Raw genomic sequence first — 26,241 nt, 5'->3', positions numbered from 1 at the left:
AGCAATGTAAACGATTCTACATTCCAGCAAAAACGTTTAACATGAGAATAGTTATTAAAAGGATTAGTGACCTTAACACAGTAGTTCCGGTGAAATACCATCCCCAGAATACTGAAGTGTATACATACATGTCATTTTAACGGTATGGCAGGCTTTTCTCATCAATTCCATTCAGAAAATAAAAACTGCCACATACCTCAATGCAGATTCATCTGCCCGCTGTCCCCTGATCTGAAGCCTTTACCTCCCTCAGATGGTCGAGAACAGCAATATGATCTTAACGACTCCGGTTAAAATCATAGTAAAAAATCTCTGTCAGATTCTTCCTCAAACTCTGCCAGAGAAGTAATAACACGCTCCGGTGCTATTTTAAAATAACAAACTTTTGATTGAAGTCATAAAAACTAAGTATAATCACCATAGTCCTCTCACACATCCTATCTAGTCGTTGGGTGCAAGAGAATGACTGGGACTGACGTAGAGGGGAGGAGCTATATGCAGCTCTGCTGGGTGAATCCTCTTGCATTTCCTGTTGGGGAGGAGTTATATCCCAGAAGTAATGATGACCCGTGGACTGATCACACATAACAGAAGAAAAGGCAGTTAAACTAACGAAATTTTTACAGTGTATGCAACAAGTTAGCAGAGCATTGCACCCACTTGCAAATGGATGATTAACCCCTTAATACAAAAAACAGATTAACAAAACGAAAAATATGTTTTTTAAACAGTCATAACAACTGCCACAGCTCCTACTTTTGAAGCCTTTTGAGCCCTTCAGAGATGTCCTATAACATGCAGGGGACTGCTGAGGGAAGCTGAATGTCACAGTTTGTAATTTTAACTGCACCAACTGTAACTTTTATACTATAACAGTGGAAAGCCTCAGGAAACTGTTTCTAGGCAAAAATAAAGCCAGCCATGTGGAAAAAACTAGGCCCCAATAAGTTTTATCACCAAAGCATATATAAAAACGATTAAACATGCCAGCAAACGTTTTATATTGCACATTAATCAGAGTATATACCTCTGATAGCAAGCCTGATACTAGTCGCTATTAAATCACTGTATTTAGGCTTTAACTTACATTAATCCGGTATCAGCAGCATTTTCTAGCAAATTCCATCCCTAGAAAAACTTAACTGCACATACCTTATTGCAGGATACCCTGCACGCCATTCTCCCTCTGAAGTTACCTCACTCCTCAGACATATGTGAGAATAGCAGTGGATCTTAGTTACTTCTGCTAAGATCATAGAAAAACGCAGGCAGATTCTTCTTCTAAATGCTGCCTGAGATAAAATAGTACACTCCGGTACCATTTAAAAACAAACTTTTGATTGAAGAAAAAACTAACTATATTTTACCACTTTCCTCTTACTACCTCCAGCTATGTTGAGAGCTTGCAAGAGAATGACTGGATATGGCAGTTAGGGGAGGAGCTATATAGCAGCTCTGCTGTGGGTGATCCTCTTGCAACTTCCTGTTGGGAAGGAGAATATCCCACAAGTAATGGATGGTCCGTGGACTGGATACACCTAACAAGAGAAAAGAGAGTTCATCCAAGTGGGCTGGCATAACTGCAATAAAAGCATTACTATATGAACTAATTTAACCCGTTCACAGATGGATTAAAACCAAAAAAGTGCACATATACTTTTTTAATGGCAAAGATTAAATATATGGCATTTGATTAGTTAAAGTTTACCATCACTTTAATTTGTTACAATTGGGAAGACAATTTGCATTGGTGAAGGAAAAAGACAACAGCTATATTTATTTACTAGTAGATTCTAAACAGCAAATGTTACATATTCTTACTTTAGCGAGAACTTCTGGTGAAACATCTTCATCTGAGGACCATAATTTTCCATTCTTGTCTCCATTAGACTAAGTAATTGGGAAGAAAAAGAATTGTTAACTCAATATCTAAATTTAGCTTCTCATAGTGAAGATAGCTGAAATTATAAAACAAAAACAGTTTATTTTTTTCAAAGATAGAGGGAAGTTGTCAATATACCCTTTACAACTTATAAAATGGCTCTTACGCCTTTTTCCCCCCAATCTCCTTTACTTAAATAAATAACTTGAATAATGAATTGTGATATTCATAATACAAAGACAAAGGAGCTATGTCACACTAACTTAAAATTTTTAAGAGAGAAATTTGGAACATTGCATACACTGACTAATTTCTTTTTATAATGAGCTTCCAGCCACTGTAACACTTGTGCCAACAATAAGAATTGTTAAAGTAAAGTTTAAATTAAACTTTCATGATTCAGATAGGGCATGTCATTTTTTAACAAATTTCTAATTTACTTTTATCATCAAATTTGCTTTGTTCTCTTGTTATTCTTAGTCGAAGGCTAATACTAGGAGGCTCATATGCTAATTTCTAAGCCCTTGAAGGACGCCTCTAATTTGAATGCTTTTGACAGTTTTTCACAGCTAGAGGGTGTTAGTTCATGTTTTTTATATAGATAACATTGTGCTCATGTACATGAAGTCAGCAATAATTGAATGAAATGCAAGTCTGTCAAAAGATCTGAGATAAGGAGGTAGTCTGCAGAAGCTTAGATACAAGGTAATTACAGAGGTGAAAAGTATATTCTATAACAGTGTTGCTTATGAAAAACTGGATAATGGTAAATAAAGGGATTAGCTATCTTTTTAAATAATAACATTTTTGGTGTTTACTATCCCTTTAAGTAAGCAATATGGTGTCATTGCCCTTTACTTGAGTTTAAATAAAAAATATAAACCTTGTTGCCATCTTATAAGAAGAACACTGGTGACCTGAACCTTTTGTTTCATGATTCACGCAACAGAATGTTAACAACTTTCTAATTTACTTCAATTATCTAATTTGTTTCATTCTCTTGGTATTCTTTGTTGAAACAACAGCAATGCACTACTAGCAGCAAACAATGCATTGGGTGAGTCAATAACATAAGGCATATATGTGCATCCACCAATCAGCAACTCCTATCATTTTCAACAAAGCATATGCAGAGAACAAAACAAATTAAATAGAAGTAAATTTGAAAGTTGCTTAAAATGACATGCTCTCTCTCAATCATTATGCCCAGTTTCTTCTAACTAAAACAAAATGTATGCTTAGCTGATAAATTATTTTCTTTACTGGCATGGAGAGTCCACACATTTATTCATTACTGCTGGGAATCCAATACCCAAGCTAGAGAGGGCACAGAATGAACAGGGAGGGAAAAACAAGGCAGGCGGACCAAATCTGAAGGCACTTTTCTCCCAAAGGAAGCCTCAGCTGTGGCAAAAAATTTTTTTTTAAATGAATGAAGAGAGGACCAGGAAGCTGCCTTAAAGGTTTGTTCCAGAGGCTTTGTTCTTAAAAAACATTAATTATGCTTACCTGATCATTTTCTTTTCTTCCGATGGAAAGAGTCCACAGTTGAATTCATTAGTTTTGGGAAATAAGAACCTGGCCACCAGGAAAAGGGAAAGACACCCCAACCAAAGGCTTAAATACTCCTCCCACTTACCCCAGTCATGTTGCTGAGGAACAAGGAACAGTAGAAGAAATATCTGGGTGAAAAGGTGCCAGAAGAATAAAAAACAGACGCCACACATAAAAAAAGACGGGTGGGGAGCTGTGGACTCTTTCCATCGGTAGAAAAGAAAATGATCAGGTAAGCATAATTTATGGTTTTCTTCCTAAATGGAAAGAGTCCACAGCTGCATTGTTTACTTTTGGGAAAACAATACCCAAGCTATAGAGGACACTGAAAAACGGGAGGGAACAATAGGCGGCCCACCAGGCCTGAAACCCATACCTAACAAAACCCCCCACTTCTTCCGAAGCCAAGAAAACAAAAAGGGAAAAGGCCCCAAGGACACTGACCAGCAGAGGGCCAAGAAGCCTAGCTAGAGACCGCAACATCAGACAAAACTGAGCCAACAGTCCTCCAGGAGACACCGTCACCCAACAGTCTGTCCCCCACCACACACCCGTTACTAGCGAAGGGAACCCCCGCCAAAACTCCCAAAGAAATAAGGCAAGTAAGAACAGGAGAAGTCCTAAGAAGTCTATAAGCCCCCCCCCCCCCCCCCAAGACAAGGGGGGGGCAAACAGGCCGGAAGGACAGAGCATCTGCCCCCAGGACACAGCCATAGAACCGAGAAAACAAATCTCCAACGCACTAACCTGGAAGGAATCCCCTGAAGAATTTAACAGGCTAGCACACAGACAAGGTGCCATAGCTGCAGGGGTTCTACAGCGAACCCCTTTGCTTGCAGAGCAGTGTATCCATCACACTCTTTCAGTAAGCCAACCAAGGCGAAAGGCAAACCCAGGGGGCATTGGCACCCAGAAAAACATGGTCAACAGAACCAGTTCAACTAGCCCAACCAAAGGACACCACCAAAGTTTCCTGGAACTGGGGAACCCCGGACCAGCTCTAGATCCTAACAGTCCGGTACAACACGCAACAGGAGCCACAAAGGAAACGCTGAGATAAACCTCAGCCACCGGAACCAGAGAGAGGAAAGGGTCCGAGCCCCCAAATAAGCAAGAACCCGGAAACTGAAATCCCCCATATGATATAAAATCAGACCCCCGGGAGATACCATACAATGTCCAAAGTAAAATGGACAACGATAAAAACTTGCAAGTCCCGACCAGAAGACGAGACTACCCCTTGCTGGAGTCCAACGCTCCATGGAGCTAAGGAAGTAAGACCGTAGGCGCAATAGCCACAGTATGGCCAAGAACAAGGGGATAACTCGAGGACAAAGTCACTCGAACAAGGCTAGTCTCCACCTCACCCACACAAAAAAAAATCAGAGGAGAAGATGAAAGAAAGATGCAGAGAATCCCCCAGCTCCAGGGAAGAAACCCTAAACAGAGCTCAAGGAGACCACACTGCCCATGTCCCTACAAAGTAACCAACTCCAGAAGGGAACCAGGTCCCCCTAACGAACTCGAGGAAAGGACGAAGTCCGAAAGGTCTCAAAAAGAGAACCACAGCAGGAACAAGTCCAAGGACAATTCCAGAGCCTAAGAAGGCCAAACCGTTCAAAGCAACGGTAAGGAGGCACTAAGCACCCAATCCCCCCAAGACAGGAAAGAAACTCTAAGCCCCGAGGAAATTGGAGCAAAGAGAGTGACGCAGCGGAACTCCTCTGACCCGGTCACCATATTGAATGCTGAATACGGACTGACACAATTCTCTCAGTCATACGGATCCTTTTAGAGTGTTTAGCTGAACTTGTAAGAAAAACCAAGAACACAAATATAATAATGTGAGCACTCAGAACCCCACCGGACCAGCCAGGCAGAACAGGCTCCATGTGTCTGAATAAGCCACAGGACAGAAGATCTGAATCGCAGCTGGGGTCATAACTATCAAGTTGGCTAAATCCTCAGAGGGGAAGGTAAAACAGACAAACCTAAGACTAACGTGTCCCTTAAACTTCCGAAGAAGCAACCAGAGAGAATCGATCCCAGAAGTTCCCGAAGGAAACACAATCGAAAGTAAAAGACATCCTAACCGGATAAAAGAAAATATAAGGCAACCCGTAGGTTAACGCCCAGGAAGAAAGCAGACATACTTGCAGGACCAGCCAAACTGAACCCTGATCTTCCAACCAAAAACTGGGAAAGATCTCCATAATCAATTTGGAAATTACGTCATTCCCTCATGTCTAATGAGGTGAGTCATTCGAAGTAGAAGACTGCGGATTCCCGTATCCGTTAAGGATAGGATCCTCTAATAACTCAAAGACGTGTCTGAGTAAAACGCGAAGACGTGCTATTCCGTAACGAAAGGCACAACACTCAGGGACAGCTACACCCGCAGTGAACTGTATAGGCCCACCCGGGACGATCGGGCACGAGCACAAACGCAAATAAAATGTCTGGACTTTGCAGACGCATAATCGCCAAAAATATGTGAAAGTGAAAACGAACTGCAACCTTCGGGGGGAACAAGCCGCCCAGTAAGGAGGGATAAACCTAATCTGGGTTACCCGCATGTGTAGTAGTAGGGAGCGGTAGGGAACTCGCCTCGCCAGAACCCCCAGAGGCGGATGGCTTAGCAGAACCCTGATTCCCCGAGCCCGAGGAACAGGGCGCTCTAATACAGCATATCGAACACAACTGACTGACCTGTGTCAATAAGGCCAATTCGTGTTTTTCACAAGTCGAAGAATCTGAAATTTGAACAGTCTCAGGATCAGAATCCTCCATAACTAAATAGAGAATATAATAATATAGAATAAAAAAAAATTAAACGGCACCTGACACCCACAATGGCTGGGGCACACACCACCTCCTAGAACCAGACACAAGCAGACTAATTTCTCAGTCGCCACAAGGTCAGGAATGCGGAAATGGAAGACCAGAACGTAAACACGTCCAGTCACAAGGTGAACCGTACAGTCCAAAAAAGCGTGTCCAACCATAAGGTCGTGCCAGTTCCAAAGGCCTTTATGTTCTAAGCAGAGAGCCCAGTTAGCACTACACATAAGCAGATTGAATCACATAAACATGATTAAAAACCCCCTGTTCAATAATCCACCTTGGGAGATATTAACCCTCGATTCCAAGATACCAAAGGAGCCTCACTGAGGCCCTAAAAATATACTTAATAAGTCCAGCAAGATAGTTCCTTACGGGAAAACAAATAAGTTACGGTACATTCTGATGAAGTAAAATGAAACGATCTTACCGGAATCTACGCCGTGGAACAGGAACACGGCCCTTCAAGTGTGACGTATAGAAGCAGTGCCTCCGCCGTGGACTTGAGAGAAGAAAGCAGGCAGCGAAGCGAAGTTGGACAACGCTGATTGCTTGTGGAGCTGTTAATGAGCTGGGATGGTTTTGCAGAAAAAATCTCCCTGCATCTCCGGACTCTAACTTTCATCCAGGCCCTCACTGAGAGACTGATAGGATTACTTAAAACTCCCGTCCCATGTCGAAGAGTACTACCATCCATAAGAGACAAAAACGGACACTTCTCTGCCAACCTCCTGGGACGAAAGGCAAAGAATGACTGGGGGATGAGGGAAGTGGGAGGAGTATTTAATCCTTAGGCTGGATTGTCTTTACCTCCTGGTGGCCAGGTTCTTATTTCCCAAAAGTAATGAATGCACCTGTGGACTCTTTCCATTTAGGAAGTAAAGGACGACACATCATGGTAAAGAGAGCCGACATCATCTCAGGAAGATGTTGACCAACAAATGACACTCCTCAGCAAAAAAGGAAAGGGTAGTCACAGATGGTTTCTGACCCTTGCGCTTTCCAGCGTACCCAACAAACAAGGAAGAAAATAGTCTAAAACCTTGGAAGCATGGAGATAGATTTTCAAAGCACGCACCACATCCAGCTTGTGCAACAAACGCTCCTTCTGAGAGGAAGGATTAGGACAAAAGGAAGGTACTACTATCCTGATTGATATTGCGGTTAGAGACCACTTTAAACCAGATCACACTGTAAGGTAGACTATTCTGAAACTCTACTAGCAGAAGAAAAGGCCAACAAAAAAACTTCCAAGATAGAAGATTAATAGCAACAGGGTGCATAGGCTCGAACGGAGCCTGTAGCTCAACACAAAGAACAAAATTAAGACTCCAAGGAGGAGTAACTGACGTGAAACACAGACTTGAGTCTATCCAGGGCCTGAACGAAAGATAGAAAGTTTGGAAGCTTACTTTTGAGTAGCAATACCGACAGGGCAGAAATCTGTACTTTGAGAGAACTAGAAGACAAATCTTTCTCCAAACCCTCTTGGGGGAACAAAAATCGAAGACAGAAAAACCTCCACGCAGTCAGCCTAAGAGAATGTAAAGTCTGGAAAAGGAAAGGTCCTTGAAGAGGAAGGTCCTGTGCAACCTGTACGGAGGAGGGGAAGACAACATTAGGTCTGCGAACCAAGACCTGCGAGGCCAAGCTCGAGCACTTAGGATGACAGAGGCCCACTTCTGTTTGATGCAGGCTATTACCAGGGGGGAGAAGGGTAAACTAAGAAAACAGATAAATAAGATTTAACTTTTAAGGAACCGCTATCGCGTCCACCAATACTGATCGAGGGTCTCTCAATCTCGACCCTAATCTGAGCAGCTTGGTATAGAGACGAGAGGAAATGAGATCGATCTCCGAAACATCACACCTGAGGGGTGAACACCTCCGGATGAAGAGCTCACTACCCAGGAAGGAATGTCTCTCTGCTCAGGCAATCTGCCTCCCAATTGTCCCCTCCTGGAATATGGGTGGCCGAAATAGACAATTGAGGGTCTCTGCTCACTAGAGGATGCGAGAAACTTCCCTCATAGCCAAGAAACTCCTTGTTCCTCCCCGATGATTGATATAAGCCATAGACGTTATGTTGTCCAATAGTATGTTGATGGGGAGAGAAAACTCCCCAGTGACCAGATTCCCTAAGCCTTTAGGCCACCCCAGACCAAAGGCTGGCATCTGTAATCACAATCAATCATAATGGTCTCAAAAGGCACTTGCATTGAGATAGGAGATCATGACAGTCACCAGGAGAGAGATTCTCTTGAATGGTTGTCCAGGACGATCTGCTGGGAAAGGTCAGAATGATCTCCGTTCTATTGCCTGAGTATACATAATTGTAGATGTCGCAGATGAAAACGAGCAAAAAGGGATAATGTCCATGGTAGCCACCAAGAGACCCAATACTTCCATGCATTGTGCCACTAAAGGGTATGCAGAGAACTGAAGCGCAATGTAGGCTGAAAAGAGTTTGGCTCACTTTGGATCCGTCAAATATTTTCATGGAAACCTATCTAATATTGTACCAAGGAAGCACGATCTGGTGATGGAAACCAGGGAACTGATGCTTAGATTTATCTACCACCCGTAGTCTCGAAGAAAGACGAGAGAGTCTGTCAGATCTTGCCAAGAGAAAAAAAACGAGCCTGAACCAAGATCATTCAGATAAGAGGCTGCTGCAATTCCTCACATCCTGGCCACTGCTAGAAGCACTAATAACACATTTATAAGTACCCTTGTAGCTGTAGCCAGACAAAATGGCAGGGCTACAGATTTGAAAATGTTTGTCTAGAAAGGCAAACAGCAGAAAATAAAAATGATCCCTTAGGCTCGGAACATGAAGGTATGCATCCTTTAGGTCTATGGAGGTCATAACCTGACCCACTTGAACCAACCGGGAGAGTGGATCTGATAGTCTCCATTTTGATGGATGAAAACCTGAGACATTTGTTGAGACACACCACTCGAGGAAGGAGTGGCAACAATGGAAAAATGTAAATTAGGTTGAACTCTCAAGGCACCGCGACCCGTATCTGGGTAGCTTGAAGTTGAGTCTTGATGCCATGAGGTCTATCCCCGGCGTCCCCCATCTGTTGCAGATCTCCGCAAACACCTCGGGATGGAGAGACCATTTCCCCCAGATAAAACGATTGTCTGCTGAGAAAATCCGCTTCCCAGTTGTCCACACCCGGAATGTGGATCGCTGAGAGCGAACAGTTGTGAGTCTCTTCCCATTCCAGAATCAGAGACACTTGCCTCATGGCTAGGGAGCTCCTCGTTCCCCCCTGATGGTTCATGTAAGCAACCGAGGTAATGTTGTCCGACTGGAATCGGGAAGACTCCAGGTGGGGCCACGCCCTATGAGCCTTGAAGATCGCTTGAAGTTCCAGAATATTTATTGGTAAAGTCGAATCCTCTCGAGTCCACCTGCCCTGTGCCCTTCTCGCACCCCAAACAGCACCCCATCCTGATATAGACTTAGAGAAGGATGTCCTCTGGGACACCTGTTCGGGGCAGATCCACCAAGAGAGGGATTCCCTCACTCAGTTGTCCAGAGAAATCTGTTGGGATAGATCTGAGTGATCGCTGTTCCACTGTCTCAACATGCATAACTGAAGAGGTCTGAGGTGGAACCTGGCAAATGGAATGGCATCTATGCTGGATACTATCTTGGAACGTCTCTTATCAATATCTTGTCAATATCTTCATGAATATGGAATCTATTCTTGTACCCAGAAATTTCACCCTGTTGCTGGGGACCAGAGAACTCTTTCCTTTGTTTATCTTCGATCGAAGGAGAAGAGCAGCCCTTGAGTGATCCTCCGCGAGACTGCAGGACGGAGCCTGATCCAGGTTATCGTCCAGATAATGGAGCCACTGCAATACCTCTGGCTCTTGCAACCACGAGCAGCGCTCCCAGAACATTCGTAAAGACTCTTGGGGCAGTCGCCAGACCGAATGGTAGGGCCACAAATTGGTAGTGTTGGTCCAGAAATGCAAATCTAAGGAACTTAAAGTAGTCCTTGTGTATTGGTACGTGAAGGTAAGCATCCTTCAGGTCTATTGTCGTATTACATTGTCCCTCTTGAACTAGGGGCAGAATCGTTCTGATCGTCTTCATTTTGAACAATGGGACTGAAACATTTTTTAGGCACTTTAGGTCCAGAATTGGGCGAAACATGCCCTCCTCCTTTGGGACCACAAAAAGGTTTGAATAATACCCCAGACCTCTTTCTCCTAGAGGGACTGGGGCGATAACTCAGAGAGAGGAGAGATCCCTCACACAACCTAGGAAGGCGTCTCTCTTCTCTGGACATGATGATAGATTTGACAGGAGGAATCTGCCTCTGGGCAGATAAGTCTTGAATCCTATCCTGTAGCCCTGGGTAAAGGGCAAGGAGGATCCGATGACTCCAGCACACAATCTCCCTCAATCCGGTCTGAACCGGAAGTAGAACCACTGCTGATCCTGGAGTGCCGTAGCTGAGGGTAGTGAATCAAACTACCGTGTTACACAAGAGTAGAAAGTAATGGCAGGCTCTTCACACATAGTTGGTTGCAAATAAAATCCCAAGTTTATTGGCGTGAAACGCTTCAGCCTGTTGCCTGTTCCACACCTATAGCCTGACTAACTGTGATTGCTTGATGCATAGTCCCTGCTACTTTGGATTGGTATTTACCGTGTATTCTTTCCAATAAACTTGGGATTTTATTTGCAACCAACTATGTGTGAAGAGCCTGCCATTACTTTCTACTCCTGTACCCCTGGGCTATGACCTCCAGAAGCCAAGGGTCCTGAACGTTTCTTATCCAGGACTCCGTAAAGAGAAATAGTCTGCCACCTACGTGATCAGGGGCCGCCCCTTCATGACTATTTTGTCTCGGCAGGCTTCTTACTCTGCTTGGTCTTGTTCCAAGAGTGAGCTGGTTTCCAAGATCCCTTGGACTGCTCGGTTTTCGCGGCAGGCTGCTGGCATTGAGGCTTGTCCGAACGAAAGGGACAAAAGGTAGAACCCTTAAGCTTATTTTTCTTATCCTGCGGTAGGAAAGAAACCTTGCCCCCCCGTGACCGTGGATATAATAGAGACCAAACCAGGACCAAATAGAACCTTTCCCTGAAACAGGAGGGAAAGTAATCTAGACTTGGAAGTCATGTCCGCAGACCACGACTTTAACCACAGAGCCCTACGGGCCAGAACAGGAAAACCTGAAGTCTTAGCATTCAAGTGTATAATCTGCATATTTGCATCACAGATGAACGAATGAGCTATTAAGGCCTTAATTTGTTCCTGTATCTCCTCGAGGGGAGTCTCCACCTCAACCATAGCTGACAGAGCGTCACACCAATAGGTAGAAGCTCCAGCTCCCATTCATTCTTAATATTAGCCATTTTAATGGGAACCAGGAAGGTTTGTGGTACCACCCTGTCCTCGTAAACCCCATCTAGTTTAGGGATCGAAGGTTCCTCTGGCAATTTTGGCTCCGGAACCTCTAACGCAGCTAGCGCTTCTTTTAGCAGGAAGCGCAAGTGCTCCATTTTAAATTTAAAAACTAGCTCTTCAGAAGACGGAGGCCTAGATATTGCAGATTCCGACCCAGACAGAGCATCCTCCAAAGAGTGGAAGTCGTCTTCATCAGCGGATAATCTGTCAGAGACATCCAGCGGAGTCAAGAAAGAGGCCACACCCAGTCACATGGAATGCCATGCAGGAACCGTCCCTGCACTAAAGAGAAAACACACCAAAAAATGCTGCAGTAGACAACATTGTGCACAAATCACCACTGTTAAATAACCTCCATTCCTAGGGTATTAACCCTTGATTCTATACAGATAAAAGGAGACACACGGTGACCCTGTCTTCTTACGTTATATCTATATAATGAAACGATCTTACAAGAATCTACGCCGTGGAACAGGAACACGGCTTTTCAAGTGTGACAGGTTAGTAGTGTCGCTCCTGACATGGACTTGAGAGCAGAAAGCAGGCAGGGAAACTCGTCAACGCTGATTGCTTATGGAGCTGTTAATCTGAGTCGGGATGGTTTCGCAGAAAGACTCTCCCTGCATCTCCGGACTCTAACATTCACCCATGCTCTCACTGAGAGGCTGACAGGACTACTTAGAAACGCAAGTGCTCAATTTTAAATCTAAAAGGACGGTTCTTCCACAGCAGGAGGCTTAGATGCTAAGTTCACCCTCTGAAGCTACAGAGGTTAACTGATCATCGTATAACTGGGACATAATAGCTAAATCCGATAAATATTTAGATGATTCCGGGTCAGGAGAGCTATGTTTAACCTTTCTCTTGAGTTTGTTAGAGCAAGGTAATGCACTGAGGGGCCGCAGACACCGCCGTTTGTAACTGCGTGGCAAAGTCTGCAGGAAGAAGGCCCCCACCGGATGGAGGTTTAGATGTGCTACAGGGGAACTGCATGTGGAGTGGATAATGTAGCAGGGGTAGCAATATCATGGGACTCAGAGTCCTGAGAGGTAGACGGCTCAGAGGGACTAAGAGCCTTAGCAGGCTTGTCTCCCTTCTTAGACTTTATAACGGAGTTAAGGCATGTGGAACATAATTGAGTGGGCGGGAAAACCACGGCCTCATCACAATATAAACAGGTATGACATAGTACAGAAGGAGCACCTTCTAACATGTCAGAGTCCTCCATAGTTCAGGTTATACCCACAGAAGGACACAAATAAAAATGTTTTTTATTATAGAAAACTGCACCTTTATACTACCAATGGCTAGGGCACACACTACCTCCTAGACCCAGACAGATAACATAGGAAACGCTCTCCTCAGGTTCAAGTATCAGCCCCCTGTTATTACAAGTACAGCAAGTAATAGGAGCTGTGCAACACTTTAAAAAAACGAAAGTGAAACTTAAGTGAAACCTATTTGTTCCAGCTAAAAACACAAAGTCTATCAGCCAAGGAAAAAAAATCACACAAAGCAGCATGTAAATACACTGATTAATTAGCCCCAACTGTTCAATAAACCCCGTTCAGAGGATATTAACCCTGGATCCTATCAAGGTATAAAGAAGCCACACTGTGATCCTGTTATAGTGTTTTATGTGGAAAAATTGAAACAATCTTACCTCCAGGATCCATGCTGTGGAACAGAACATAGTCTCTCAAGTGTGACAGTCTTATAGCAGCGCTCCTGACATGGACTTGAGTGAGAGAAAGCAGGAAGTGAAACTGGTCAACACTGATTGCTTAGGAGCCGTTAGCAGTAGTTTGGATGGTTTTGCAGAAAAACTTTCCCTGCATCTCCAGACTAACTCATCAATACTCTCAATGAGAGGTTGATATGACTACTTAAAACTCCAGTCCTATCTCGAAGGGCAGATACTCTTTTTTCTTCTGACACTTCTCTGCCACCTCCTAACGTGACGAAAGGCAAAGAATGACTGAGGAATATTTAAGCCTTTGGCTGGGGTGTCTGCCTCCTCCTGGTGGCCAGGTGTTGTATTTCCCCAACAGTAAGGAATTAAACCGTGGACTTTCCCTATCTTAGGAAGGAAATAATTGTCTTAATTAAGGGTGGGATCGTGGACTCTCCATATCCGGAAAGAAATAATTTTTATCAGCTAAGCATAAATTTAGTTTTCTTTCCTAAGATATGGAGAGTCCACAAGGTCATTCAATTACTAGTGACAACCAATACCCAAGCTAGAGGACACTGAATGAATAGGGAGGGAGAACAAGACAGACAGACCTAAACAGAAGGCAGCACTGCTTGAAGAACTTTTCTCCCAAAGGAAGCCTCAGCCGAGGCAAAAGTATCATATTTGTGCATCAGACGTTCCTTATGAGAAGGAGGATTAGGACAGAGAGAAGGAACAACAATTTCCTGATTAATATTTCTATCCGAATCCACTTTAGGAAGAAACCCCAATTTAGTATGAAGAACCACCTTATCAACATGAAAGATAAGGTAAGGCGAATCACACTGCAAAGCCGAGAGTTCCGAGACTCTCCGAGCAGAAGAGAGAGCAATAAGAAACAAAACCTTCCAAGATAACTTAATATCTATGGAATGCATTGACACAAAGCGAGCCTGCTGCAAAACTTTAAGAACAAGGTTAAGGCTCCAAAGAGGAGCAACAGGGTTAAAACACAGGCCTGATTCTGACCAGGGTCTGACAAAAAGATTGAACATTTGGCACATCCACCAGACGCTTGTGTAACAAAATAGATAATGCAGAAATCTGACCTTTCAGAGAACTGACTGACAATCCTTTTTCCAGACCTTCCTTGAGAAAAGACAAAATTCTAGGAATCCTGACCCTACTCCAAGAGTAGCCCTTAGATTCACACCAATCAAGGTATTTACGCCATACCTTATTGTAAATTTTCCGAGTAACAAGCTTGCGAGCCTGGATCATGGTCTCAATAACCACTCAGAAAAGCCACAATTAGACAGAACTAAGCGTTCAATCTCCAAGCAGTCAGCTTCAGAGAAACTAGATTTGGATGGAGAAATGGACCCTGAGTTAGAAGGTCCTCCCTCAGAGGCAACCTCCAAGGTGAAGAGGTGACATCTTCACTAGGTCTGCATACCAGATCCTGCGAGCCAATGCCGGAGCTATTAGAATTACCGACGCTCTCTCCTGTTTGATACAAGCAATGAATCGTGGAAGGAGCGCAAACAGGTATGGTAGACCGTTATCCCAAGGAACCGCCAGAGCATATATCAGGACGGCTTGCGGATCTCTTGACCTTGAACCGTACCTTGGAAGCTCGGAGTTTTGCCGAGACGCCATCAGATCCAACTCCGGCACCCCCCATTTGAGCATTAACCTATAGAACACCTCCGGATGTAGAGACTACTCCCCAGGATGAAATGTCTGTCTACTCAGGAAATCCGCTTCCCAGTTGTCCAGTCCTTGAATGTGGATGGCAGAGAGACAACAATTGTGAGCTTCCGCCCACTGAATAATCCGTGCCCCCTCCTTCATGGCTAAGGAACTCCACGTCCCTCCCTGGTTGGTAATGTAAGCCACTGAGGTGATGATGTCCGACTGGAACCTGATAAACCAGGCTTAGGACAACTGAGGCAAGCCATCAGAGCATTGTAAATCGTTCTCAACTCCAAGATGTTTATGGGGAGAGCAGACTTATCCCGAGTCCATAGTCCCGGCTCCTTTAACGAATCCAAGACCGCTCCCCAGCGTAGCAGGCTGGCGTCCGTGATCACAATCACCCAGGAAGGTCTCCGGAAACATGTGCCCTGAGACAGATGCTCCTGAAAAAAACACCACGGAAGAGAGTCTCTTGTCGACTGGTCTAGATCTATGTATGAGACAGATCCGAATGGACTCCGTTCCATCGTCTGAGCATGCATAATTGCAGAGCTCTCAAATGGAATCAAGCAAAGGGAATGATGTCCATGGACCATCAGACCAATTCCCTCCATACATTGAGCCACTGATGGCTGAACAGTAGACTGTAGAGAGAGGCAAGGGGAAAGAATTTTGGATTTTCTGACCTCTGTCAGAAAAATTTTCATAGATAGGGAATCTATTATGGTCCCTAAGAAAACTACCCTTGTAGCTGGAACAAGGGAACTCTTTCCCAGATTCACTTTCCATCCATGGGAACGTAGAAAAGACAACAAGATCTCTGTGTGAGTTTGCTTGTTGAAAAGATGGCGCTTGAACCAATATGTCGTCCAGGTAGGGCGTCACTGCAATTCCCTGAGACCTGATCAGTGCCAAGAGAGATTCCAGACATTTTGAGAAAATTCTGGGAGCCAAACGGAAGAGCCACAAACTGGAAGTGTTTGTTTAGAAAGGCAAATCTCAGGAACTTGTGATGATCCCTGTGGATAGGAACATGAAGATACGCATCCTTCAGGTCTATGGTCATCATGAACTGACCCTGTTGGACCAAAGGAAGAATGGAACAAATGGTTTCCATTTTGAAGGACAGTACTCTGAGAAACTTGTTGAGGCACTTTAGGTTTAGAATGGGTCGAAAAATTCCCTCTTTTTGGGATTTAAATAGAATCATAGGCACTGATCCCCTTACTGATACTGGAACAATCACTCCCAGGGAGGAAAGGCCCTGAACACACAGTTCAAGAATGCCTCTTTTTACCTGGTCTGCGGATAATCTTGAGAGGTGAAATCTGTCCCTGGGAGGGAATTTTTTAATTCTATTTTGTAACCCTGAGATACTATGTCCACAGCCCAAGGGTCTGGGACATCTCATATCCATGCTTGACTAAACAGAGAATATCTGCCCCCCCCCCCCCACTTGAACAGATCCTTGACCGGGGGCAGACCCTTCATGCTGACTCAGCTGCGGTTTTCTTTGATTGCTTCCCCTTGTTCTAAGACTGATTAGGTTTCCAAGAAGACTTGGACTGTTCCTGCTTGGAAGAGGAAGACTTTCCTTTGAAGTTACGAAAGGAGCGAAAAGTACTTTGACATCCTACCTCCAACAAAGTTTTTACCAAAATTGATTCAGACAAGGAGTCGTACCAATAAGATGCCGCACTTGCCACAGTGGCAATACAAACTGCAGATTGCCATTGAAGACCTTGATGAATATACATCTTCAAATAAGCCTCCAGCTTTTTGTCCATTTGATCCTTAAAGGACAAGCTATCCTCTATAGCCAGAGAAGAAACGGCCCCTTCTACTTTAGGCACCGTGCGCCATGAATATTTAATGGGGCCAGCAACAAGAAACATCTTCTTAAAGACGGGAAGAAAGGTATCCCTGGCTCCCATTCCTGAGAAATCATCTCTGTCACACCGTCTGGAACAGGAAACACTTCCACAGAGGAAGGAACATCATAGAATTTATTAAATTTACTAGACTTCTTAGGGTTGACGACGACAGAAGTATCAGTCATCCAAAGTAGCCAACACCTCCTTTAACAGTACATGAAGGTTTTCAAGCTTAAATCTGAAGTTTACCTCTTCAGCATCTGATAAAGGAATTATACTGTCTGAATCTGAGATTCCACCCTCAGAGGCTACCGACGTATCCTCCTCTTCAGACTTATGAGGGAGGGCAACCTGCGTAGTAGTAGGTGGAACAGAAACCTTACTATCTGAATGTCTAAATTTCCTCTTGCTTTTTTCCAGCATAGGAAAAGCAGATAAAGCCGCAGATACCGCAGAAGATTCTGAGCAGCAAAATCTGCAGGCAAAAAAACTTCTCTAGGAGGCTAAGAGGAACTGCAAGGCACTTTATGTGATGCCATTGAGGCTTGGGAAGTTTAAGGAGAAAACTGTGGCATAGCCTGAACAACATCATCCTGAGAGACATTAGGCTCAGAAACATAAAGTTTATCTTTATATTTTAAAGCTCTATCTAGACATGAGGTACAAAATTGCAAAGGAAAAACAATTTGGTTCTCCAGGCATAGCAAACATTTGTCCATAGGAACAGACTCCTGCTCCATGACCTAAAAAGTTTTTACCGACAAGAAAAATAAAAATGATTTATAATTCACACTTTAATCACTTTAAATTTGCCTTTGAAATAATCTCCCTTTAGAGCGATATTTTACTCTCAAATATACTTTTAATTAAGGACCTCTACACCTCAGCATTTGACTGAGGTGCCTACCTGCCCCACCGAAAAATAAGTAATCTGTCAGCCAAAAGATTACGTCAGAAGAACTTCCCGGTCTCACAGGCTCAAACTTTAAGCAGCCTATACCGCTCCGATAAATTCTAGGAGCGGAAGAGGAAAGTCACATGACCGGGTAAATGAAACTGCGCCACTAAGTAAAGTGTGCGCTTCAAAGCCGGCAAAAAAAAAAGAAAACGGACACCTTCATTAAACAAGCCATTTCTCTGAAAATAATTTCACTGAGATCGGGTTTACAAGATAACATACATCTTTTCCTACCCAAGTCAATTAACATTTTGAAACCGATTTTAATGCCACACAGAGTTTAAATAAAATGACCACCAAGGAATTATAATAAAAGAGCCACAAATTAACTCCTTCATACCCCCTAAAGGAGATTAACCCATAAGTCTCTAGCCACATACATTAAATGTGCCTGCACCCTGCCTGATAAAAATCCTCTACTAAGGATTCAGTCCCAATTATATAATGCAGAGTTTCTCTCTCTCTCTCTTTTAAAAAAACAACAAAAAACTCTTAAGTGAAAGTCTCCCATACCTAGAAGACAAAAGCACTTACCTGCAAATCCAGCTGTCCGGCAGGTAGACAGCTCACAAGGCGTGAAAGGACACATACTCCTTACAGAGAACTGTAGAAAAAACATAATTTATGCTTACCTGATAAATTTATTTCTCTTGTAGTGTATCCAGTCCACGGATCATCCATTACTTGTGGGATATTCTCCTTCCCAACAGGAAGTTGCAAGAGGATCACCCACAGCAGAGCTGCTATATAGCTCCTCCCCTCACTGCCATATCCAGTCATTCGACCAAAACAAGACGAGAAAGGAGAAACCATAGGGTGCAGTGGTGACTGTAGTTTAATTAAAATTTAGACCTGCCTTAAAAGGACAGGGCGGGCCGTGGACTGGATACACTACAAGAGAAATAAATTTATCAGGTAAGCATAAATTATGTTTTCTCTTGTTAAGTGTATCTAGTCCACGGATCATCCATTACTTGTGGGATACCAATACCAAAGCTAAAGTACACGGATGATGGGAGGGACAAGGCAGGAACTTAAACGGAAGGAACCACTGCCTGTAGAACCTTTCTCCCAAAAACAGCCTCCGAAGAATCAAAAGTGTCAAATTTGTAAAATTTTGAAAAGGTGTGAAGTGAAGACCAAGTCGCAGCCTTGCAAATCTGTGCAACAGAGGCCTCATTTTTAAAGGCCCAGGTGGAAGCCACAGCTCTAGTAGAATGAGCTGTAATCCTTTCAGGGGGCTGCTGTCCAGCAGTCTCATAGGATAAGCGTATTATGCTCCGAAGCCAAAAGGAGAGAGAGGTTGCCGAAGCCAAAAGGAGAGAGAGGTTGCCGAAGCTTTTTGACCTCTCCTCTGTCCAGAGTAAACGACAAACAGGGCATATGTTTGACGAAAATCTTTAGTAGCCTGTAAGTAAAACTTCAAGGCACGGACTACGTTCCTTCTTTGAAGAAGGATTAGGACACAATGATGGAACAACAATCTCTTGATTGATATTCCTGTTAAAAACCCAGGTTTGGTACGCAGAACTACCTTGTCTGAATGAAAAATCAGATAAGGAGAATCACAATGTAAGGCAGATAACTCAGAGACTCTTCGAGCCGAGGAAATAGCCATCAAAAACAGAACTTTCCAAGATAAAAGTTTAATATCAATGGAATGAAGGGGTTCAAACGGAACTCCCTGAAGAACTTTAAGAACCAAGTTTAAGCTCCACGGGGGAGCAACAGTTTTAAACACAGGCTTAATCCTAACCAAAGCCTGACAAAATGCCTGGACGTCTGGAACTTCTGCCAGACGCTTGTGCAAAAGGACAGAGTAGAGATCTGTCCTTTTAAAGAACTAGCTGATAAGCCTTTGTCCAAACCCTCTTGGAGAAAGGACAATATCCTAGGAATCCTAACCTTACTCCATGAGTAATTCTTGGATTCACACCAATAAAGATATTTACGCCATATCTTATGGTAGATTTTCCTGGTGACAGGCTTCCGAGCCTGTATTAAGGTATCAATGACTGACTCGGAGAAGCCACGCCTTGATAGAATCAAGCGTTCAATCTCCATGCAGTCAGTCTCAGAGAAATTAGATTTGGATGATTGAAAGGACCTTGTATTTGAAGGTCCTGCCTCAGAGGCAGAGTCCATGGTGGAAGAGATGACATGTCCACTAGGTCTGCATACCAGGTCCTGAGTGGCCACGCAGGCGCTATCAGAATCACTGATGCTCTCTCCTGTTTGATTTTGGCAATCAGTCGAGGGAGCAGAGGGAACGGTGGAAACACATAGGCCAGGTTGAAGAACCAAGGAGCTGCTAGAGCATCTATCAGCGTTGCTCCCGGGTCCCTGGACCTGGATCCGTAACAAGGAAGCTTGGCGTTCTGGCGAGACGCCATGAGATCCAGTTCTGGTTTGCCCCAACGATGGACCAGTTGAGCAAACACCTCCGGATGGAGTTCCCACTCCCCCAGATGAAAAGTCTGACGACTTAGAAAATCCGCCTCCCAGTTCTCTACGCCTGGGATGTGGATCGCTGACAGGTGGCAAGAGTGAGACTCTGCCCAGCGAATTGATGGTTGATGTAAGCCACAGTCGTGATGTTGTCCGACTGAAATCTGATGAACCTCAGTGTTGCTAACTGAGGCCAAGCTAGAAGAGCATTGAATATTGCTCTTAACTCCAGAATATTTATTGGGAGGAGTTTCTCCTCCTGAGTCCACGATCCCTGAGCCTTCAGGGAGTTCCAGACTGCGCCCCAACCTAGAAGGCTGGCATCTGTTGTTACAATCGTCCAATCTGGCCTGCGAAAGGTCATACCCTTGGACAGATGGACCCGAGAAAGCCACCAGAGAAGAGAATCTCTGGTCTCTTGATCCAGATTTAGTAGAGGGGACAAATCTGAGTAATCCCCATTCCACTGACTTAGCATGCATAATTGCAGTGGTCTGAGATGCAGGCGCGCAAATGGCACTATGTCCATTGCCGCTACCATTAAGCCGATTACTTCCATGCACTGAGCCACTGACGGGCGTGGAATGGAATGAAGGACACGGCAAGCATTTAGAAGTTTTGATAACCTGGACTCTGTCAGGTAAATTTTCATCTCAACAGAATCTATAAGAGTCCCTAGGAAGGAGACTCTTGTGAGTGGTGATAGAGAACTCTTTTCCACGTTCACTTTCCACCCATGCGACCTCAGAAATGCCAGAACTATCTCTGTATGAGACTTGGCAATTTGAAAGCTTGACGCCTGTATCAGGATGTCGTCTAGATACGGAGCCACCGCTATGCCTCGCGGTCTTAGAACCGCCAGAAGTGAGCCCAGAACCTTTGTAAAAATTCTCAGGGCAGTGGCCAACCGGAAGGGAAGAGCTACAAATTGGTAATGCCTGTCTAGAAAGGCAAACCTTAGGAACCGATGATGATCTTTGTGAATCGGTATGTGAAGGTAGGCATCCTTTAAGTCCACTGTGGTCATGTACTGACCCTCTTGGATCATGGGTAGGATGGTCCGAATAGTTTCCATTTTGAATGATGAAACTCTGAGGAATTTGTTTAAGATCCTTAGATCCAAGATTGGTCTGAAGGTTCCCTCTTTCTTGGGAACCACAAACAGATTTGAATAAAATCCCTGTCCTTGTTCCGTCCGCGGAACTGGATGGATCACTCCCATTACTAGGAGGTCTTGCACACAGCTTAGGAATGCCTCTTTCTTTATCTGGTTTGCTGTTAACCTTGAAAGATGAAATCTCCCTTGTGGAGGAGAAGCTTTGAAGTCCAGAAGATATCCCTGAGATATGATCTCCAACGCCCAGGGATCCTGAACATCTCTTGCCCACGCCTGGGCGAAGAGAGAAAGTCTGCCCCCCACTAGATCCGTTTCCGGATAGGGGGCCGTTCCTTCATGCTGTCTTGGGGGCAGCAGCAGGCTTTCTGGCCTGCTTGCCCTTGTTCCAGGACTGGTTAGGTTTCCAGGCCTGTCTGGAATGAGCAACAGTTCCCTCTTGTTTTGAAGCGGAGGAAGTTGATGCTGCTCCTGCCTTGAAATTTCGAAAGGCACGAAAATTAGACTGTTTGGCCTTTGATTTGGCCCTGTCCTGAGGAAGGGTATGACCCTTGCCTCCAGTAATGTCAGCAATAATTTCCTTCAAGCCAGGCCCGAATAAGGTCTGCCCCTTGAAAGGAATGTTGAGTAATTTAGACTTTGAAGTCACGTCAGCTGACTAGGATTTAAGCCATAGCGCCCTACGCGCCTGGATGGCGAATCCGGAATTCTTAGCCATTAGTTTAGTCAAATGAACAATGGCATCAGAAACAAATGAGTTAGCTAGCTTAAGCGTTCTAAGCTTGTCAATAATTTCATTCAATGGAGCTGTATGGATGGCCTCTTCCAGGGCCTCAAACCAGAATGCCGCCGCAGCAGTGACAGGCGCAATGCATGCAAGGGGCTGTAAAATAAAACTTTGTTGAATAAACATTTTCTTAAGGTAACCCTCCAATTTTGTATCCATTGGATCTGAAAAAGCACAACTGTCCTCAACCAGGATAGTGGTACGCTTTGCTAAAGTAGAAACTGCTCCCTCCACCTTAGGGACCGTCTGCCATAAGTCCCGTGTAGTGGCGTCTATTGGAAATATTTTTCTAAATATAGGAGGTGGGGAAAAGGGCACACCGGGTCTATCCCACTCCTTGCTAATAATTTCTGTAAGCCTTTTAGGTATAGGAAAAACGTCAGTACACACCGGCACCGCATAGTATCTATCCAGCCTACACAATTTCTCTGGAATTGCAACTGTGTTACAGTCATTCAGAGCAGCTAATACCTCCCCAAGCAATACACGGAGGTTCTAAAGCTTAAATTTAAAATTAGAAATCTCTGAATCAGGTTTCCCCGAGTCAGAGATGTCACCCACAGACTGAAGCTCTCCGTCCTCATGTTCTGCATACTGTGACGCAGTATCAGACATGGCTCTAACAGCATTTGCGTGCTCTGTATCTCTCCTAACCCCAGAGCTATCGCGCTTGCCTCTTAATTCAGGCAATCTAGATAATACCTCTGACAGGGTATTATTCATGATTGCAGCCATGTCCTGCAAGGTAATCGCTATGGGCGTCCCTGATGTAATTGGCGCCATATTAGCGTGCGTCCCCTGAGCGGGAGGCGAAGGGTCTGACACGTGGGGAGAGTTAGTCGGCATAACTTCCCCCTCGACAGAACCCTCTGGTGATAGTTCTTTTATAGATAAAGACTGATCTTTACTGTTTAAGGTGAAATCAATACATTTAGTACACATTCTCCTATGGGGCTCCACCATGGCTTTCAAACATAATGAACAAGTAGGTTCCTCTGTGTCAGACATGTTTAAACAAACTAGCAATGAGACTAGCAAGCTTGGAAAACACTTTAAAACAAGTTTACAAGCAATATAAAAAACGTTACTGCGCCTTTAAGAAACACAAATTTTCCCAAATTTTGAAATAACAGTGAAAAAATGCAGTTACACTAACGAAATTTTTACAGTGTATGTAATAAGTTAGCAGAGCATTGCACCCACTTGCAAATGGATGATTAACCCCTTAATACCAAAAACGGAATAACAAATGACAAAAACGTTTTTTAAACAGTCACAACAACTGCCACAGCTCTACTGTGGCTTTTTACCTCCCTCAATACGACTTTTGAAGCCTTTTGAGCCCTTCAGAGAAGTCCTGGATCATGCAGGAAGAAGCTGGATGTCTGTGTCTGTAATTTTTGCTGTGCAAAACACACACCAAAATAGGCCCCTCCCACTCATATTACAACAGTGGAAAGCCTCAGGGAACTGTTTCTAGGCAAAATTCAAGCCAGCCATGTGGAAAAAACTAGGCCCCAATAAGTTTTATCACCAAACATATGTAAAAAACGATTAAACATGCCAGCAAACGTTTTAAAATACACTTTTATAAGAGTATGTATCTCTATTAATAAGCCTGATACCAGTCGCTATCACTGCATTTAAGGCTTTACTTACATTACTTCGGTATCAGCAGCATTTTCTAGCAAATTCCATCCCTAGAAAAATATTTTAACTGCACATACCTTATTTCAGGAAAACCTGCACGCCATTCCCTCTCTGAAGTTACCTCACTCCTCAGAATATGTGAGAACAGCAAAGGATCTTAGTTACTTCTGCTAAGATCATAGATAACGCAGGCAGATTCTTCTTCTAAATACTGCCTGAGATAAACAGTACACTCCGGTACCATTTAAAAATAACAAACTTTTGATTGAAGAAATAAACTAAGTATAAAACACCACAGTCCTCTTACGACCTCCATCTTAGTTGAGAGTTGCAAGAGAATGACTGGATATGGCAGTGAGGGGAGGAGCTATATAGCAGTTCTGCTTTGGGTGATCCTCTTGCAACTTCCTGTTGGGAAGGAGAATATCCCACAAGTAATGGATGATCCGTGGACTGGATACACTTAACAAGAGAAAATGCCCTTATGTGCCCAAAATAGCTTAACAATATTGCACCACTTGTTAGGATATGGTATATATCAATTATATAACAATTTTATCAGTATATTAACTTATATCAATTTCGGCCCCTGCACCTCGCCACAGCTCTGCTGCGGCGCCCACCTGCCCCCAGATCACACTGAAGAAAACGGTCACAAGTCTTTCTGCACCTTTGGGTACAAAACTGAGCTAGGACCCACCAGAGCCTCAGACCTTGCTGCCGTCCGGAAAACACACTGCACGGTAGAGCGCCTGAAAATTGGCCCCGCCCACCGTGGGCATAACTCTTAGCCTTTACCGAGACCCGCATGGGTCGAAAATTTAACATGTCTGTTCCAATTTATAATAAAGCCATGTGCCCCTCTTATAAATACAAAAGCGCAACTCAGAGATATTATCTCCTGTCAAGCCAAATATAACCGCATCATAAAAGCAGCCAGCAACTGCTCCCGGCGTCAGCCCACACATGAAATTTAAAGTGAAACACCAACACACTTTTAAATGAGTAAAATAAAATAAAAGGGAATTCCAGGTACACCATTTCTTTTTTCTATAGTGCATACCCTCCCCAGATAGGGAATAATGTCAGCCTGTTCTGATGTATCAAGTCTCCCCAGAAACAAAAGACTGAACATACCTCAATGCTGCTTGTAGCATCACACAGTTCTCCAAACTGAAGATGTTTCTTTACTCTACCTTCAACTGCTCTGTGGGAACCAGCATGGATCTTAGATAACTTTTGCTAAGATCATCAACATCAGGGCAGAAAAATAAAATGTCTCCACTCCTCTTGGGAAGTTATAGACTGACGATTTCTCCCTGAGAAAAATAGTACTCACTGGCACCATTTTAAAATAAAAAAACTTCTTGATTGAAGAATCTAAACTAACACATCACTTTACCTCTTCCTATCACTGACACAGGCAAAGAGAATGACTGGAGGGGGAGGGAAGGGAGGAGCTATATATACAGCTCTGCTGTGGTGCTCTTTGCCACTTCCTGCTGAACAGGAGGCGTAATCCCATAAGTAAGGATGAAATCCGTGGACTCGTCATATCTTGTAAAAGAAATAAATAAAAAAATGGGGGCGTGCCTAGGTGGCGGCCATAGGCGGTCGCATAAACTAAGGCTCTGGCAAAGACTCCAATAATCCACTACTTATCCTAACATCAGCTAAGCATCCTATCTTTTTAACAAGGCAACTAGATGATCTTAAGTAAGCTGCGCAGATCCATATAAATACTGCTGAGATCTGGATCATCTAATCAGACTTTGATCCAATTGAACATAAGGACTGAGGCCTAGCACGAATACCATCTCCCCCCCCCTTCGTACTACGGGGGTTAAGCGCAAACATGTCTAATAACGTGGAAGCTCACACGGCAGTTTTATGCAACCTTCTGACAGATATAGAACGGAAACTGTTCCGCAACTTCAATAATCTTGTGTCGCTAATCCAAGGGGAAGATGCAGAGTATCCCGCGTCGACTGCAGGGGGGCCAGATCCTGACAAGGTGGTCACTGCAAAGACAACGGCATACTCACCCTATGACAGAGCGTATACTAATGTAGCCTAGTTCTGACAATAACATAATTTACCCGATAAATTTACCCGATAAATTAATTTCTTTCATATTGGCAAGAGTCCATGAGCAAGTGACGTATGGGATATACATTCCTACCAGGAGGGGCAAAGTTTCCCAAACCTCAAAATGCCTATAAATACACCCCTCGCCACACCCACAATTCAGTTTAACGAATAGCCAAGAAGTGGAGTGATAAGAAAGGAGCAAAAGCATCAAACAAGGAATTGGAATAATTG

General features: G+C 43.9%; 1 protein-coding gene across 1 annotated transcript in view; it reads right to left on the bottom strand.

Moving 5' to 3' along the window:
- PDS5A (PDS5 cohesin associated factor A) overlaps positions 1-26,241 on the bottom strand; it is a 1,179,407-nt gene that overhangs the window by 185,464 nt on the left and 967,702 nt on the right. Inside the window, exon 20 of the mRNA XM_053700274.1 lies at positions 1,822-1,890. Coding sequence (XP_053556249.1) covers positions 1,822-1,890 — 69 coding nt within the window. The remainder of the gene's footprint in view (positions 1-1,821; positions 1,891-26,241) is intronic.

This window comes from Bombina bombina, chromosome 2 (assembly GCF_027579735.1).
Source record: "Bombina bombina isolate aBomBom1 chromosome 2, aBomBom1.pri, whole genome shotgun sequence".
Classification (NCBI taxonomy): domain Eukaryota; kingdom Metazoa; phylum Chordata; class Amphibia; order Anura; family Bombinatoridae; genus Bombina; species Bombina bombina.
This window is presented reverse-complemented; position numbering and strand designations above follow the sequence as displayed.